Genomic DNA, 19,868 nt, shown 5'->3' with positions numbered 1-19,868 from the left:
TTTTACTGTTTTTAACATAACATGCAATAGATAAATTACACCACATAAAGTAGTATACATGTCTAACTATACAGAGTAGTATTTTTTACATTTCTGATTGGGCGGGCCAGCCCATAGCTCTGCGCCTGGTGCTAGTTTTATAAATTACTACGCCATTCTTAGTCCGTGGTGGCCATATTTCATTTTATAAATCCTTGTTGAGTTTAACGTTAAATGACTACATCAAGCCGGTAGGCAGGGGGGGGGGGGTTCGGGTGGTTCGAACGAACCCCCCCCTCACTGCCAAAAGGTCCAGAATTTAAGTCGTTTTTTGCGTGATTATTGTCATCATTGTTTTAATCAATGCTTGTGACAAATATTCTGGGTTCCTGTTTCAAATTAATATGATACATTTAAGCTGAACGCATGATTTCTGTCATTTTCTGATGCTCGTTTTATTTGACTCAACGCTCAGCGCTCGTTTGACTTCTGGCTGCGCAGACCGATCGGCATGTGACGTCTTAGCACCACGAGACAGATTCAACACTAAATGACTCAGTATGCTTTTAAATAGATCTTGCGGTAGTGTGATGTCACAGGCCAACAGGTCTGCGCTGCTCCCCATTAAGTAAGGTAAAGTCAAAATTATTCCGAGATGACCAATAAAATCAGACCATGCAGACAGAGGTGCAACACAGGGGTCAGATGCGCAGTTAGTGGAAGTGCAAGAAAGATGTAAGTAATTAAACGCTGACTATTATACAGCAGTTTAATGATGTGAAGTATGAAACGCAGTGATTGTCAGGGTGACAAGACAAGAAACATTACTGCAGCTGAGCACATATGGGTGTCCAAATTTAATGCGTTGCTTTAACTCCCTCCAGTAATTCACTTCCCATTATTCAGCGTGTTTATTAGCAAAATACAACTTTAATTCGTTAAGATATCTTTTTTACTGTATGATTAGATTCACTGTGTTGTACTGAACTGATGCGAAGCTTGAACTTGAAAACGCGACGCATCACGTGCGCGGTACAACGCTTCATCCACCGGTAATGGCGTGCACGGAGTTTAAATGAGCCCATATTCATCTTTTGGCTTAAACATTTTATTGCATTCGGTCTTAAAGCCCAATAAACAGTACCTGTTGAAGTCATTAAAGTTAATTAAACAACAAAAGAAGAGAAAGTCACTGACTGGTCCTGACTGTAACCTATAGTGTTGAGCTCTGCTATTAAAAGTAAGTTTAAGGTTTATCGTGGAATTTTGATTTTCTGAACAACTTTTACTAAAGTTACTGCAGTTAACATGAAGCCTTTTGCTTCATTAACAGACATTAAATCAGATGTGAGAAGTTTAAAATTAAGGCTTGCATTATGTTTACATCTTACACAGTTAGTATAATGCATGCAGGGCAAGAAGAATATTTATCTAATGTGGGTAATGTGAAGTAATCGTAGTTCATTTATGCTTTTTTTATAATTACAGTTTTCTTTCATGAGATAATGACCCCCTAAAGTAGCCTCTGCCAACCTATTTATACAATTCTAGTTCTCTGCATTACTGATGTTGTATTTAAGCATATTAAGTGTATAATAAGTGTGTGCATATTTTGAATTAATTTAATAAACTAATAATTGATGGCCTTTAGTAAATTCACTAAAATGATCCTATATTCAGTAAGCCTATGTTTACTTTACTGACAGCCCGTTGTGCCCAGGATGGTAAAATAATTATTACAATGCATTCCTATAATGACCAACACAAATCTTCTGCATATACTGACATGGTTTGAAATCTATAGTTATTTGATTCTTTGGTTTTCTGATGTTTTTTTGACATTCATATATGTAGAGCAGAGAAATATTTTTTTTTCCTGGGGGCATGCCCTAGAAAAATACATATATGGACCGCCCTGCTCATAATTAAATACAAAAGGAGGAGAAAAACTGCAAAAAAGGTCCACTTTTTGAAAAAAAGAACCCCCCCTTTCAATAGGCTGGCTACGGACCTGTACATTAATCTAGCCAGCACATTACTTCAACTTCACAAGATAATAAGAGCATGTTGATGTGAAGTGTGTAAGATGTGTGTCCTGCTCCTGCACATACAAAATCTACTGTATAAAATGCATGCTAGTGTTACTTGTATGGACCCATGTGTAATGGCTTGCTGTTCAGTAGTGCTTTAACAATATATATATATATTTTTAAAATTTTTATAGGCCATCATATATGCCCTGTCTGTCCTCCGGAATTGATCATTACAGGAGGCTGAGCGGGTCTTCCTTTCTGGTCCAAAATATGATTACAGGTCAGAGTCAAATATGAATTATTTTTACACAGTGCCCACTGCACCCTTTTGCTACCAATATTTGTCAACACAACAGTGATAACTTTCTCTGATAACATGTTTTAGTGAATGGGAAGAATTTAATCGAAAGATTGAAAAACAATTGAGGAAAGAAGGGAGATCATTCAATTGGTGGGTATTGCTGTTATGTACTTACAAATATTCTGTCTCTGTCTGTCTGTCTCTCTCTCTCTCTCTCTCTCTCTCTCTCTCTCTCTCTCTCTCCCCAACAAGTACATAAGTGTTAAATCAGAGATATATATTTAAGTTGAGCATGTTAAACAAATGTTCCTTATTTAACACCCCCCGCTCTCTCTCTCTCTCTCTCTCTCTCTCTCTCTCTCTAGAGTTCAAGCCTGCAACCATTCTTTAATTGCAGCAGCTGATGGATTGGTTGCATTGTTATTGGTTGCATTGTTTGTTGCAATGTTACTGGTAAAATCACATGTAAATATATAGATATATACATATAAATATACATTCTTGAATGATTCTTGAGTCTTGTCTTCCCTCTCTACAACCTTAAAAAATTGGCTGTAATTTAGTGACTGCATATGCTGATTCCATCTTTATTTTACCTGATAATTAGTTAATTAGTTAAGCTTATAGAGCTAAACTTAACTTAGGTTTAGGGTTATAATTCAAGAAATGAAGACTAATACATTTTAAAATATACATTTTTCATTTATAGTTTGTGTAAATTTGTTTACACAGAAAATTGTCACTTAAAGCACATTTGGTAATTAACCTTACATTTAAAATTACATTTATGAAGAAATAGTACTGAGATTACTATATTGATATAATTATGTACAAACGTTATTACAAACTAAACAACCAGGGGCAAAGAAATGCGGACCTGAAACGGCAGCCGCCGTTATATCATCCAGTTCGGTAGGTGGCGCTGTCACAAAAACGTAGGGTCATAGAATTGCGGTCATAAAACTGCAGCCTCCGGTTGTGCAGGAATATACTATTGGATAGAGGCGATGCCTTTTGTTGGGCCGTTTGGTCAGCACCGGTCAGCACGACCAGTTTAGGGCCGAAAAAAATATTAATGATAATAATATTAATGATAATAAAATCCCAACAAAACAACAGTGTTTTGGTAGGATGAATTTCTTTATGGTCCTATAGCGTTATCGAATCATCGGTGCGAAGGGACCAAAAACACGTCAATGTGTATTTTGATTGCAGAGGGGTGGCGCTGTTGTTGTCACTCTTACCCATTGACTGTAAAAAAAAGAAAACAACTTTAGTTTTTATTTGCCGCCCCTCTTTAAACGACATTAAATGCTTAACTGACACACTTCAAAGGAATAAAAAATATATCACATGTGAACCTAATAGCTTATAGCAGTGATGAAAAACAAGAAAGATATACCAACTACTACAATCAACTACATTTAGGAAAAGGTTTAATTGTTTTAAAGAGTACAACAATACAAATATAATAAAAATTATTTATTTATTTTTATATTAATACTTTTATACATACAAATGTATAGTTGATTATTGGGTCTTACATAATAAAACTGATGTAATACAAGCGCAATTTGCTTCTTCCGTGTCTGTAATATGTAGTCACACATTACACGGGGATTGCAACAGATTCGACAGGCCGTTTCTCAATCTGAAGGCTGCAGCCTGCGCAGGACGCATACAGTAATAATATAATAAAATTAAAATAAACAGACCTTAGAAACAAAAAAGTATTTATTAACAGAAACAACACTTAACATTTAGTCAAGATGTTAACAAATTCGTGGCTGACGTCATGGCTTGAAAGTTTGTGTGGCGCACTTCCGCCAACTCAAACCGGAAGTTGAGTTGTTTTGTTTTCGAGCGGGTTGGGGGGTTGAGCCCTGCCGGCTCGAGCTTGTCTATCAGTATGTATATATCATGACCGAATGAATGCAGTAGAGTGATATAAACATACTTTAGTTTATTAGAAAGGTTTTTTTTTATTATTTTAGGGTAAAACAGGGATGGACACGCGTGTGTCGGATCTGTTTGGGTCCAGCTCTCAGGGGGCAGGAGGGCTCGCCGGCAGAAAAGCCTCAAAACATGGTAAAAAGTGTAAAAACCGTTCGGGTCGACATCCCAAAGGCAGCAATAATCCGCCGTATCTACCTCCAGAGGTGAGAGACAAACAGATAAAACTTTAAAGTCTGTTCAGTGTCTTATTTACTGACTGCTCGTCTCTTTTATTTTTAAACACACATCGACTGTATCCTTGGTTACGGTCATTCAATATGTGCTTGTTTAACGTTATATATAAAGCACAATGTATTCTATGTCACTTCAATAGTCTTAAAAAGTGACATGTGGTTTACAAAAGTAGTTTATAATATATCATGTCAGCTAATGTGTGGCAGGCTCTTCTACAGCAATATGTTACAACATTTAACTTTAGAGCAAAAGTAAAACAGTAATGAAGGTCAAAACAGCTCTTAATGTACAGGAAAGTTCTTATTTTTTAAATCATTGACGTTAAACATGTATAGATTATAAATATGTAGTTTAAATAGATGTAGATGTCACAGTAAATGACAACAGCTGTGTTTGTAAATATCAGAAACATGACAGATGATATATATTCAGTCAGTAAGATGAATCATGTTCAACATGAAGCTCTGATTATCTTGTCTGACTTTGTTCACTTAATTAAAATAAAATTAAAATGCTACATTGATTTCAAATGACTAAAATAAAACTGACCCATCAGGATTATTGACTTTAAACCGGGTTAACTCTGCCTTTCATACAGTACTGATGTAGACTGAAGTCTTTGTGTTTGTCAATAATGAACCGTGAAGCTTTTCAGCAGCTCTATTCAGTAAACTCTTTATTTCTCTCTCTCCTGTCTTTTGTTTTAGTCTGAAGAGGGAAACATTGAATACAAGGTAAAACTCACTACAAGCAGACATCTGTATAAATCTTTTTGCCACAAATATTAACACTTATTACAAGCTTTTAAGCATAAGCTTTTAAATTCAAGGGTTTGAAACATTTTACATAATTTAAGACAACAGCCGCAGGCCTTTTTGAGTGGGGGGAGGGGGTGAAAAAGTTACGCGCACCTTCAAATTAATATAACTCTGGCATCTAGATGCCTAATCTTGGTCTTGTTTTAAAGAAGACACTTTAAAGTTTTCCCGAAAGTGAAATAAAAATGTTTTAGCAATTTACATTCGTTGTAATAAATAAAAATAATGCAAGCAAGTATTATCTTTTATACGTAAAATCATAAAAATGAAAATGTAACAAATTTAATGCCAGAAATGCTATAAAATTTAAGTAGTTGTGATTCAAATTCCAAGTTTAAAAAAAGAGGTTTGTGTCACAGCTTTAGTCGTTTTACCATGCACGGCCACTAGGTGTCAATGGTTTGCGGCATACTCTTGTCACAAATTAATCAATTACTGTCACTGCATTATTATTACTTCTAAAAGTTTTTAAAATATGAAAGCTACATTCTTAGAGCTTCCCAATGATACATGCTTTGTCAAGCTTGTTTAGGTTTAGAAAAGGGTATTAGTGCTATACATATATGGGTGATTCTCACGAAACCATTAAAACACCACGGCACTAATGATTTTAGATATAAAATGTGTAATGTAGTAATATTAAAAAGCATCAGAATTAACACAATACTGTGTTCCACTTTGCACAATGTGTGATTTCAACATAAGAATTTATAATTTGTCAATTTTATCTCATTTTCTGCTGAAATTCTCATTACCGAAATAATTAACCTCATTTCCGAAACCTATGTATCATTACCTCAACAGATGCTTATTAAATGTTAATTTAATTAATAGAAGCATAATACTTTGATTTTAAATGCATGTGCAGAATCTCCAAATTATGTTCTTTCAGGTTCGTCATGTCATTTTGAAAATATGTCAGGTTTCTTCGAAATATAAAAAAATAGTTGTAAGTTGTGGAAGGTGTTGCGGTATATGAGCTAAAAAAATAAAAATAAATTAAACATAAATATTATTTCAGAATTTCAATTTACTGTGCATGACTATTAATAATCCATTTTTGAAAATGTAAAAATATATTAACTTTTATAACAGTGTTGAAGTTGTTGACTGTTGCGGTAATGAGATTTTTTAGGACTTATTTTTGAAATGATAAGTAAAAGTTTTTAAATCAATGTTCCCAGACTTTGTTTCTAATGTCTGATGGGGAAAAAGTAAATTTGAGCAATTTTTACATTTTCATGCTTGACATTTTTAAAACCAAGTTTTCGTGAGAATCACCCATATAACAACAAATTGGGTCCACCTGTGGCCCCTAGACATTTTAGAAACTGAGGCTGCATCCAAATAACCACACTTGCGGTCTGACCGCTTGAATACTTACGTGACGTATTTTCTGTATTTTGCCCAAGTGTTCTAGTGGGCGTGAAGATCCCAAGCGTGCATGTAAAAATTATTTACCCAATGGGACAGACTTAGCAAGTGTTAAAATGTCAATCCTGCAAGTGGCAGCAATTTGCACCTAAACATATTCATTTTTATTTAGGGTACTTATATATTTTTAAGGTTTGCTTTAAATAAAATGAACACATAAATAAATGAATAAATAAATTGACATTTAAAGATTATTATCTACACTTATCTGAAACTTTCAGATGCAGAATTCTTTGCACATGTAAAAAGCTCTTAATTTTCTGCATGTAGCTTTATTAAAGTTTATTGTTTATGTAGTCGTCCCCGAATAAACAACACCATTAATGTTGTTTTAATGTTATAAAAGCAGTTAGAGATGTTTTACAAAATACATAATGTTTGCACCAATGAAATCTGGAACACTTTCCGTTTTACTACCAAAATATGTCAAATCCATTTATTAACTTACAATTATGTTTCCACGACATCTGGTGAGATTTGGAGGGACTTTGCCAGTTTTAAGACATGGTACAGTCTGGCGCACTTACTTCCTGTCACGTGCATGCGCTCTCAAGTGGCCAAGACCACAAGTGTGGTTATTTGGACACAGCCTGACTTTCACTATGTCATAATTTTCCCAAAATGGTGGTGAAATATGAAAACTACACTCTTAAAATCTTTCATATACAGTTTGTCATGATTGGATAAGAATTCACATTGGATTCACATGCAAAACACTGAATTCACATGCAAAACACTTATATCCAATGATATAGGAGCAGTTACACAGACAGGGATTAGACTATTCCTAGACCTAGACTAAAATAAATGTAAGAGGCGAGCTATCCAAACTGAAAACAACCTGCACTGACATATCTTAAAATACATCAGTGCCCTTTGTTTAGCCTAAACATGCACACAAGTAATGTTTTAGTAAGGCAAACTAGTTATATTTCCTAATTAAAATAAGGCCTAGTAGTCCTGATTTAAGAGAATTTCTGTCTGGGAAACGACCCCATATAATTTTTTGTGAAAATTTAAATGCAAAATATGGACGAAAACTCAGGTGTCCCGCTCAAGAGACAGCACAAGTTTTAATATAGTAAAATTCACAACATGAAAATAGGATAAATGTTATAATAATCTACAGATGAACGCATACATTTGTAAAACATTCGATACACACATAGACTATCCAGAGATCATCATCATTGACCGGCTGATGTAAGAGCTCGGCCACACCTCTGTTAATGTACACGGCTATAGATAAACAACAACCTGTTTACCTTTTACATTGATTCATTTAGCCAGCACTTAACCAACTAACACAAAAAACAAACATCACAGACAATTTGTCAATTAAACTGAACAGTGGTGCCTTTAATGGACATAGACTCATCACATGAACACTCCCATCATTATAGCATTAAACCTGTTCATACTGATGACTACTAAAGCCCCTTTATTGTTTTATGTTGTTGTTTTTTTGGACCTAGCTGAAGTTGGTGAACCCTACACAGTATCGTTTTGAGCATCTGGCCACACAGATGAAGTGGAGATTACAGGAAGGTAAAGGAGAGGCTGTCTATCAGATCGGTGTAGAGGACAATGGCCTGCTGGTGGGTCTGTCAGAGGAAGATATGAAAGCCTCGCTTAAAACACTCCGCAAGATGGCTGACAAGTATGAACACTAACACACCATTCATTGTGCATACAGAAGTGTTTTTGTCAGGTCAGGACTGTGTTCATTTGTTTGTGTCTGTGATGTGTTCAGGGTGGGTGCTGACATCACAGTCCTCAGGGAGAGGGAGGTCGATTATGACTCGGACGAGATGCATAAAATAGCTGAAGTCCTTGTAAGAAAAGTACCTGATGATCAGCAGGTAAACATTACACACACAATGTGATCCCCTCGAAACGGATTTAAATCCGATTGCTCAAACCACGAGGTGGTCTGGGAAGAAGATGGGATTAATATCCATTTAGCCAAGATGCATTTATGTGGATGAATGGAAATGGAAAAACTCTCTAAATGCATGGGGTGACCAGGTGTAAAAATGTTATTTGTGTCATACTCATCTTATGTATGTCATTGTCTGAATGTGTGTTATGCACTGTTGTAAAAGATTTAGTGTTTCTTTTAGCATATGTAGCATTATCACTTTTATCATAGTAATAGGCCGGTGTAAAAATGGCTTAAATGTAGAAGCTGTATAAAGTATTTTCTGTTTTTGTGAACTGAGGTGCTTATACATTGACTTGACACCTTTATTTGATCCATCGACAGTTTTTGGACCTGCGGGTAGCTGTGCTGGGTAATGTGGACTCGGGTAAGTCCACTCTTCTCGGTGTACTTACACAAGGAGAGCTGGATAATGGCAGAGGCCGAGCACGCCTTAACCTCTTCAGACACCTTCACGAAATCCAGACAGGAAGAACCTCTAGTATCAGCATTGAGATTCTGGGCTTTGACAGCAAAGGAGAGGTGAGGGTTTATATCCTTTAAAGGTAATTTAATGATTATAAAGTGCTTGTGTCTTTACGCCACTGCCCTGTATAATAAATGATCAAGAAAATAAACAAACGCAGATTGAAAATAAATCAATAGCTTAACAAGAATATATTGCTCTCTAATTTCAATGTTTTTCATGTAGGGCTGCACGATAAATAGAAAATTAATTGTTAACGTAATAACAGTATTTGCCATATGGGTATCGCTGAGAGTTGTCATAACTACTTTGCATGCTTAGATTGTCCAAGTTTAACCAATCAGAAGGGACCCTATTAAATACCCGCCAAGTAGGTCTTATAGAGACAGAGCGCAGTTATGCAAATTTGAAAAACACGCCCACCGGGCGTTTCCCCCTAGTGGACACAGTTCTACTAATATGAGTACTATGAAAAGTTGCCTGTTTCCACTTTTCTGTCTGCAAACGCTCGTTTTTGAGCTCGACAGCTTATAAAAACTTATTTCTGGGTTCTTTGGCTTGTTAGCTGTACATATTGTCACACAGCAGCTTTTAGGCATTATTCTGTTTTTTGTTATACGACAAGGAGGCGGCCTCTCTCAATACAAAGTGAATGGAGACCGCTGGATTGTTTTCCCCTCCGGTGGGCGTGGTTTTCAGGTTATGACGCGCTGCGCTCTGTCTCTATACTGTTAAAACTATTGGCTAAATGTCAGGCGCAAAGGTGAACCTAGGCGAAGCAGAGAGCGGAAAATAAATATGACAAGAGTAGAGATGAGTGAGGAAAACTACATCGACAAACTTGTGCCTAAAAAACTACTTCTACTTTTTTTAGCCTGAAATAGGTTTAAAGGGGCCATGGGGTGAAAATCTGACTTTTCCATCTTTAAGTGCTATTATTGGGTTCCGGGTACTTCTATCAATCTAGAAAATGTGAAAAAGATCAACCCAGTAACTTCGTTTTGGTAAACCATTTTCTGCAAGCACGTGAAAAATTAGGTAATTGAAATTTGGCTCTCCTTATGATGTCATAAGGAGATCTTATTATAATAATACCGCCCCTTAATCTGCTCTATCCAACCACGGCACAGCTATTTAGTCCAAAGAGAGAAAATAATTGACAGCACAATTGAGTTTCAATTGCAACAAACCACCATCACTGCAATCAGTGTTTGAATTTATCAGCTCATTTGCATTTTAAAGGACACACCCAAAACGGCAAATTTTTTGCTCACACCTACAAAAGTGTCAATTTTAACATGCTATACTAAATTATCTATATTGAATTTTGAGCTAAAACTTCACATACGTACTCTGGGGACACCAAAGATTTATTTGACATCTTAAACAAGTCTTGTGACACGGGCCCTGTCATTAGAAGAATGTATTTCCTGTTTATTTCAATGATAAAAAAGCTAATAAAGAAAAACGCATCGAATTAATAAATCGCAAAAATATTGTTATCACAGCATTCAACAGTAGAAATGCACATTGCATATTTTATAAACATTGTGCAGCCCTACTTTCATGTATGAATAAAGTAGTCCTGCCTACATCTACTCGCTATTAAACTGTATCTTCTGTTAGAACTGTAAATATCCTCACATCTCCTTCTCTGAAATTCACCTTTAATACTGAACAGTTATAGCGGTGATGAATGACGTGATTAAACTTTTGGTGTCTGACCTCACCACAGGTTGTGAACTACAGCGAGTCCCGAACAGCGGAGGAGATCTGTGAGAGCGCCTCAAAAATGATCACCTTTATTGACCTGGCAGGCCACCACAAATATCTGAAGACCACCATCTTTGGCTTAACCAGCTACTGTCCAGATTTTGCCATGCTTGTCGTCAGTGCTAACACTGGCATCGGTAAGCATTCATGCCGTGTTTGAGAGTGTTTTGCTTGCTTTCTTTATGCTGTTTCTCTTTAGGATATACAGTAGAGAGCCAGCGAATAAACCTGATAGAGTTCAATTCGGTCAGTCTGTTATTGTTATGGTACAGTAAATCAGCTGTGCTCTTGGCTAATAATATATGATCTTATGTAAGTCTTAAGCACCACCCTCAGTTTTATGAACTATCACAGAGCTCGGGTCAACGATCAGGTCGGGAATGAAACCTAAGCCATGTCAGTCTGATTCTGTCTGAGCATTACAGCAAAACCACAGCCTGTGATCAGACACAACTGTCATTTTATCAATGCTCATTTGTTTATTTGGGATTCCTGGAGCTCAGAGCATTAGGATGGTTCTGAGTGTGAACTGATCACATGTAGAGATTACAGGATACACTGTAAAGATAAACGCATCCTCCAAATGTGTGTGTGTGTAAATGTAAAGTTCTCCTATTTATCTCTAACATACAGAAAGCTATTAATCAGCCATTCACATTGTAGCTTAAACACAATCAGGGCTTTGGATGATTATATACTATTGTGCATCATTGTGTAACATGCATCACGTCTGGTTAGAGCTCCCAGTAAACCATATTATTTTTATTACCAGCCTAGTTTAGTTTTTATGATATTTGGTAGATTTCTTGCTAAACATTTGAGATTGCATCTACACCACTGTCCTTCTTTGTTGTGTTCTTGTAAAATACGCCCGAGTGCCATGTTGTTTTGGTTGGGGGAAGAAGTGTGCCAGAAATAGAAGATATAGATATAGAGTGGGTCACACACATCTTTGAAAGAGGAACACGATGCCCCGCTGCCAAACCTTGACACCAGCTTAACGTCAGTACATGATGTCTGCTTGACTTTTGGTTTTTCCATACGCAAATCCATGCAAACACAGACCCAGCCGATCCACCAATCATTAACCTCGAATGATGGGTGGACTTTAGACGGATTTCACTTTATGTCTCATCGTGTGTGACGTCTGGATGTTACCCGAGTGGCTTATTTTCATACTGTGAATGTGTGAATCAGCTGATGTGGGAGGGGTGTATGTGAGTTTTAGAAAGGAATGTCAACAGGGTGAAACTCAACACCTTTTGCTGTGAATTGACCTGCTAATGCTCATCACACACTTACATAACCCTGGGCCAACTTGATTGGTGCTTCATCTTACTTAAAATGCTAATATACTTGGAATGGCACACGCACCTCTGTCTGCTGTCCCTGGCTGTGTTTGCATGCACAAAATTTTGACTGAATCTGACTGAATTTAATCCGATTGAAGGTTATGACAATACAGTTTGCATGCACCCTTAACATTGTAATCTGATTAAAATGTTTGTTTACATGTACATTCTGTATAGTCCCAATCAAACGTCTGCACAAGCGCACAGCCAGGGTTGCTGGCTTTGTGTATCAAAACCATCCCAATGGACATGCATGCCCTGAACTCCAGTAGTTGAAAAGTGTGTCAGATTTTAACCAGTTCTTTCGGTGATTCTCACGAAAACTTGGTTTTAAAAATATCAAGCATGAAAATGTAAAAATTGCTTAAATTTACTTTTTTTCCCACCAGACATTGAAAAACAAAGTCTGGAGTAAATGGGAACATTAATTTAAAAACTTTTACTTATCATTTAACAATTTTTGTAACATAATTAAAAAAATTAGTCCTAAAAAATCTCATTACCGCAACAGTCACAAAACATCAACACTGACATATTTTCAAAATGACATGACAAACCTGAAAGAACATAATTTGGAGATTCTGCACATGCATTTAAAATCAAAGTGTTATGCTTCTATTAATTAAATTAACATTTAATAAGCATCTGTTGCGGTAATGATAATCAAAATGTTGTGTAAGCATTCTGAGAAGGCAATATTTCAAATTAACTGTAAAAAATGATCTGACCTGGTAGCCATCTTGAAGTAACTGGTCCATGTGCTTGGTCACTCAAAATCAAACTTTATTAAAATTCTGTATGTGTGCTTAAACTGTTCTCAAAAAGTGTTGCGGAGGATGAGAACATCAGGCATGGACACATCATTTTCCTAATTTTTCTTCATTATTATTATACATGAATATTCACTAAATATTTTTTCTGTCATCTAAAGTAGTCTAGCAAAACATCCATTTATTTTTTTTCTTAATATTTTTGTGTTAATTTGATTAAATTACAACATAACGCATGTTCAAACACAGCCGGACACATTGCGGTAATGAGAATTTCAGCAGAAAATGAGATAAAATTTACAATTATAAATTCTTATGTTGAAATCACACATTGTGCAAGGTAGAACACAGTATTGTGGTAATTCTGATGCTTTTTAATGTTACTATATTACACATTTTAAAGCTAAAATCATTAGTGCCGTGGTGTTTCAATAGTTTCGTGAGAATCACCTATGCATCAGATGGTCTGTGAATAGCTATAGATGTCCTCTTAGACTAACTCGAGTTACATTGCAAGCTGACGTAAGCTGTTTCCCAATTTCGAAGGGCGCACCCTCGAAAGCGAGTACTCGTTCTTTGGAGGTCGCAGGCTACGAAGTCTGCGAAGAGAACTGAAATGAGACAGTCTAGCCTTCGGAGGATCCATAATTTGTGTCACCTGCTGTATGCGCACGCGGGATACAGCTGAGACGTTTCTGACTTATTTTGTCAAATAAAATGTATATTTTTCTGGTTCCATTATTTATTTGTGACACGTTCATGTAGATTCAACGGATTTAATAGCCTAGGCTGTGAAGGATCCATTCATTCTGTCCTTAGCAGCGGGGAGAAATAAGAACCCATTTTCAGGCTTCGTTTTAAGCAGCCTTCGGATTGGGACAGCCGTACATGGGGCATCAGCGATAACGCTTCTCATTTACTTTGAGTGGGTGATGTCATGCGTTGCCGAACTGAATTGTGGATCGGTCTGCGTCACGTCAATGGTGTTGCTCACAGCAGAAGTTGTGAAATTTCTAAACTTTTCAAGCGCCAATCAGATTGCCTTTATGCAAATAACCTAGTGCAGAGCCAGCCAATTACATTTATGCAAGACCGGAGAACAGAGGAGCATGTGTTGCGGCCACTGTGATTGGCTGTTGGCCACATTTCAGACACGCTCTCGTCAAGCATTAACGCTGACCCCCGTGTGAATGTACCGTTACTCAGGGGTGCAAACTTGTCACCTTTCGGCGAAATTCGCAGTTTTTTGATACAAAATAGGTCATTCTTGTGATTCGTCTAGATCCGATAAGTTTTTGAAAATGAGGGGTGAGGGGGGGGGGGGTCTGCGACATGGTAGCAGTAAATGAAATTATTAAAATCATGTCCAGCTATTGTGGTAACGATGTCAAATTACTAGCCAGTTTGGCGGGTTATGTTTTACAATTTATAGCCACCTCATTTGCTGCCGAAGTTTAAGCAGTCTGCAGATTGAGTGCACATACTTAACTCGTAGTATTTTCTCATTTGAGGTTATGCGCCCACGTCACATTGCTGTGCGCGTGGTCATAAAGCTTAACATTTGTTCACGCAGTGCAGTTTTAAGTTAAGTGATTTTAAGCCGTTGACAACAGTGCTATATGCGCTATATACCTGTTTCTGTTTAAGAGGAGCGTGCAAGCCGCGTATCCGCTTATATAAGAGCGCTTGTGTCTTGTCACCTTTTTCACCCCTGATGAGTTTGCACCCCTGGTTACTAGCCTTTAGTCACGCTACTGTAACGCAATCTGTCTCAGAATACAGCCTTCGAATTGGGACGCAGCTTTTGGCTCCTAGATTTCCTAGATGTGTCGTCTCTTTTCACTATGTTGGGAGTTGTTGAGTAGTTTTTCTTTCTTTTCCTAGCGGGTACCACAAGGGAGCACTTGGGTCTTGCCATGGCGTTGAAGGTGCCCATTTTCATTGTCATCAGTAAAGTGGACCTGTGCACTAAGAGCACGGTTGAGCGTACGGTCCGGCAGCTAGAACGCATCCTCAAACAGCCCGGATGCAACAAGGTGCCCATGCTGGTGTCTACTACAGATGACGCCGTCACTGCCGCCCAAAAGTTTGCACAGTCGCCCAGGTAAACCCCTTATACTCCTAACGCTACACTAAAACAATCTAAAGTGAACTTTTCGATAACAAAAGATCGGAAGAGAGAAAAGAGCAAGAGTGTTTTGACTGATGTCTTGTGACTTTACAGCATCACACCGATCTTCACTCTGTCCTGTGTATCGGGTGAGAGTCTGGATTTACTAAAGGTCTTCTTTAACATCCTACCTCCATTGAGCAACAGCAAGGAACAAGAAGAACTCATGCAGCAGCTCACTGAGTTTCAGGTAGAGTTTTTCATGCCAATCCAAACCACTTTCATCTGAAGAACACAACATGATTTATTCTGAAAATTAGTTCTTGCGACTAATTTAACAACTAACCAAGTTGAATATGCTACAGTGGGGTACAGACTCAAGTTTGTGGCCTTGAATTTGACACTACTTCTGCCCTTTGATTAAGCTCCCCGTATACTTTCATTGAAGAGATTCTGTGACAAGAAGGGTGTGTACATTTTTATAACCGCTTTAATGTTTTTGTGCGTTTTGTGACCCTTCAGATTGATGAGATCTATACAGTTCCAGATGTTGGGACAGTAGTCGGTGGAACTCTTTACAGGTCCGTCCTCCTCTACCATAGTAACGGTGTTCAAAACCAGTTGTCGTTGGTTATCTAATCGCTCTGTTTCCATACAGCGGGATCTGCCGGGAGGGCGAGCAGCTGGTGGTGGGACCCACCGATGATGGCAAGTTTCGGGAGTTGACGGTGTGCAGCATTCAGAGGAATCGCTCCGGATGTCGAGTGCTCAGGGCTGGTCAGGCAGCTACATTGGCGTTGGGGGATTTCGAGCGTTCTCTGTTACGAAAGGTTAGTGTTGACTGTGTGTACGAACTAGCACTTGCATCTAAAGATGATTTTGAATACTATTTAATGGCCTATTTACATCACTCGCTCTGAAGATACTTTATGGGTCACTTGGTTGGTCTTTTGCAGGGTATGGTGATGGTTAGTCCAGAGATGAACCCCACTATCTGCTGGCAGTTTGAGGCAGAAATCATTTTACTGTTTCATGCTAAAACCTTCCATAAGGGTTTCCAGGTGACCGTCCACGTAGGCAACATCAGACAGACGGCCACAGTTGAGGCTCTACAAGGAAAGGTGTGTTTTTAATCTGTCCGTCGTTTTCAATAGATAGGGAACTGCATACCGTAAAACTTCAAATAATAGCCCGGGCTTTTATTTTCCCAAACCTATCATCACACCAGGCGTCTAAAGGAGACAGGCGTCTATAAGAGACAGGCTTTTAATTTAATTGTTCCAGCATGACAGCAGGAGGTTACCACATATTACGTTTTATTTTTAATTTGAATGTGTTTAACAAATTAGTTTGTGTAATAATAACAGTCTTAAATTATTGGCAGTATAAATAAAGCAAACAAGGATATGTTTTTTTATTGGTTGTTGCGTGAAATCTTACCCAGATACAACAGTGCTATTTTCTGATTGGCTATTGTGTAGCCTCTTTCTTTTTTTTGTATTGGCTCGCTCGACTAGAACTCTGGGGAAGACGGGCTTGATAGAGAGAGAGAGCAGTGCGGCCAGATACATTTTAGGCGCTGCAGCATATTAAATATGATAAATAGTGTTTCCACGTGAGAAAACAATGTGTGGCGGGAGTGCATGCATGACAAAAGACTGAAAGCCCGGCTATTATCAGCGGCTCAAAACACTACCGGCCCACGGGGAAATAGTTCTGACTCTCCCGATTACCACTTTGCTACTGTCATCATCACCTCAATCCTGACGACGAAGCTTGTTGTGTTGTCATAGTGATGAGTAACGGAATGACTGCGTCTGTCACGTGACATCTACCGGTAAGCAAAAAAAAAACTTTAGCGTGTTCAATCTGCACCATAGAACTGTCTTAAACAGACTATCTTATGGGTTTTAGAAGATTAAATACAACCCAAAACTAAAAAACAGACCAGGCCTTTATTTGAGACAGGCGTTTATTTACCCAAACCTGTCGTAACACCAGGCGTCTAAAAGAGACAGGCGTCTATTTGGGACTCGGCTATTATTTGAAGTTTTACGGTACAGATTAAATTTCCATTATTAATCTTTTCTCAGGATGAGCTCAGGACAGGTGAGAAAGCTGTGGTACGATTCAAGTTTATCAAACACCCAGAGTACTTGAAGGTGGGCGCCAAGCTGCTCTTCAGAGAGGGAGTTACCAAAGGCATCGGACAGGTCACCAAACTACAGCCTGCCTCCCAGTACCAGCACAGCTCTTGATGCAAACAAATGCAAACTCCCTTCAGTCATCCACTGATCTATCTTTCTCCTCGTCCTTCACTGTTTTCCCTTTTCCATTTATTCTCACTTTGTCAACGTCAAGCCTTTTCCAAGTCTTGAGTCCATGCCCTCATGGATTGATTTAATCAGTGTGTCGGTCCTCTTATGTTTAAACACACAAGTTTAAATCATAACTGATGACCTTTCACACGTCTGTCTTTTAAATGTGATTCTCTTAACTCCAAATGAGCAGTTTTTAACATCCAAACACTGTCCGATAAAGCTTGTTTGTGGGCAACAGTAGTCCTTAAGCATTCATTGTTCAGTAACCAAAGGAAAGGACAGATGTAAATATAGCACAGCTGCCAAAGACAACGAATGTTTTGGTAGTAGTTTTTATAGTTTATTGCTGATGTCAATGAAAAATTATTTATTGTCAAGGCAGCTAGTCAACAGAGTTTTATATCTCCACCTTACATGAAACTCTGCTCTACCAAATCTCCACATTGCCTTTTATTGTTGTGGCGTTAAGTCTCTGATAATGGGCAATAATGTTAATATAAACGTCTTGTCTTACCACCAAGTGTTCTTTCACCCTTGCTGCTTTTGGAAATATCTGAGACAGAATGTAATCTAGTTTACTCAAGTGCTTTAGTAGCTCAGGAATGACTGATGTAGTTCTTATAAGCAGTTAACTAGTCAACTCCAGATTTGGAGGAGTAGTAGTAGATTGCACAAACCTTCAGGATACTTTCTTTTATTCAAACATGCAAAGAAATCTTATATATTTCTACGCTGTTGATTTCGTTTCTGGCTTTAAGCATTTCTTGTCTTGGCTTACTGGTTTTAGATTGTTCGTATGACTGAATTTTGAGTTTGTTTTATTGCACCACAAAGTTTCCAGGTTTACTTAAGACTTGATTTGGTGCTAACACTGTTCAATTTAAACCTTTTAAAATTAAGATGTTGAAAGAGGTTGAGGTTTTGTTAAGCTAGTTCTCGTCTTATTACCACTGCATGGTTGTTTATCTGAAAGTCTCATTATTGAATAGCATATGAAGACACTTTGTGCCTGTGTGAGTGTGTAATATTCACTTTGAGGTTTCTAAAATATCACTGTTTTGTCTTTCCTGTGCAATTTTAAAGGAAGATAAACAATGTATTTGACAATGAATATATAATAGACACCTGATACCACATTGTTTTAAATCAATTCCAAATGATTTTTTTCTTATGCATTTTTCAATGCCTGTTACTTTTCTGGTTGCTAGATGTTTCTTCAAAAATATTTTTAATATTTTACCCTTTTCTGGTGAATTTATGTAAGTTTATTTGTATATTGTGGTGTACAAAATTAAAATCTTTATTATATTCACGCTTGATGAATTCATGTGTCATTAGTCTTGGAATGGATGAGAGCTGGGAAACAAAAAAAAATCCAGCTTGGTTTAACTTGTCCCATACCGTACTAGTGAAGAAATGTTTTGCTGAAATAATTTTAGGTAAGATATTGATAAACCCAGTCCTTAAATAAATGAGGTTTTATATAAATATATAAACCTTTTTTAGTTTGTTTAAAGTTTATTGCTGTTAAGAAGTAATTTTATAAACAATTTTGCTAATAATAGGTAATTACTAATTAATTCCCAAATAGATGACTGTCCATAGCATAATCTTATGATTTTTGTCATTAAATCTTCATTGCACGCACGGATATGTGTGAGTTGCTTTAAAATGAGTTTTAGGAAGTGATATTTATATCTCTTATCTATGAGAAACAGTTTGCATCTGTCAACACTCACTACATTATATCTGCTTACTACTGAAGACTCTCAAACAGTCATAATGATATTTCTTAGTAAAAATATAAAAGGTTTTACAATTTTACATTGCTACTGATGTCCTTGGATAAACCAAGTATGCCTTTATCCACTAGGAGAAGCGGGAATATGTATCAAGCTAAATGCTGAAAACATTACGAAGGTCTTGCATTTGATCTGTAGTTCAACATTTTGCCTTTTCTCAATGTCATTCATGGTTATTGCTAGCATACATTTAAACAAAGTTTGCTGTGTTTCTTCATGTTGTATATTCTGCCCTCTAGTGAAATGATATGAACAATGCATTCAAGAAGTACACATTTAGCCTGATTTAAACAAAAACTAAAAGACTTGATGGATCTTTCTATCATATATGTGTATTGCTATATCATGCCTGCCTTGTGCTTGAATAGAAGTGTTCACTTACAACATTGCTGACTATCTTTGAGTCATGGATAAAGTCATTTCCTGACAAAGAGTGATCTAGTAAGACCTACTGCAAAAACTAGTGAACTGGATCAAACACCATTAATATCTTACCCTCAAAAAAAGAGAAAAAAATGCAAAAGTCAGTTTTTACCTTTTATCAAGTTGTTTTGTTAAAAGCGCTCATATGTGACTC

The 19,868-nt window shown here is 37.3% G+C and overlaps 1 protein-coding gene and 1 long non-coding RNA gene across 2 annotated transcripts; both read left to right on the top strand.

Annotated features, from left to right (window-relative positions):
• Positions 1 to 613: 613 nt before the first annotated feature.
• LOC129416443 (uncharacterized) lies at positions 614 to 3,163 on the top strand. Its single transcript, XR_008635370.2, has 4 exons — positions 614 to 714; positions 2,204 to 2,292; positions 2,398 to 2,463; positions 2,679 to 3,163. It is a non-coding gene; the product is annotated as an uncharacterized lncRNA (long non-coding RNA).
• A 918-nt stretch (positions 3,164 to 4,081) lies between these two features.
• On the top strand, positions 4,082 to 18,801 carry gtpbp2a (GTP binding protein 2a). Its single transcript, XM_055170737.2, has 13 exons — positions 4,082 to 4,220; positions 4,308 to 4,472; positions 5,211 to 5,237; positions 8,231 to 8,415; positions 8,509 to 8,617; positions 9,022 to 9,219; positions 10,899 to 11,073; positions 14,943 to 15,162; positions 15,283 to 15,418; positions 15,691 to 15,749; positions 15,827 to 15,998; positions 16,125 to 16,289; positions 17,262 to 18,801. Exons 2-13 carry the CDS (start codon positions 4,320 to 4,322, stop codon positions 17,424 to 17,426), a joined length of 1,764 nt encoding a protein of 587 aa, XP_055026712.1. The 5' UTR covers positions 4,082 to 4,220; positions 4,308 to 4,319; the 3' UTR covers positions 17,427 to 18,801.
• Positions 18,802 to 19,868: the final 1,067 nt, after the last annotated feature.

This window comes from Misgurnus anguillicaudatus, chromosome 11 (assembly GCF_027580225.2).
Source record: "Misgurnus anguillicaudatus chromosome 11, ASM2758022v2, whole genome shotgun sequence".
Lineage (NCBI taxonomy): Eukaryota > Metazoa > Chordata > Actinopteri > Cypriniformes > Cobitidae > Misgurnus > Misgurnus anguillicaudatus.
This window is presented reverse-complemented; position numbering and strand designations above follow the sequence as displayed.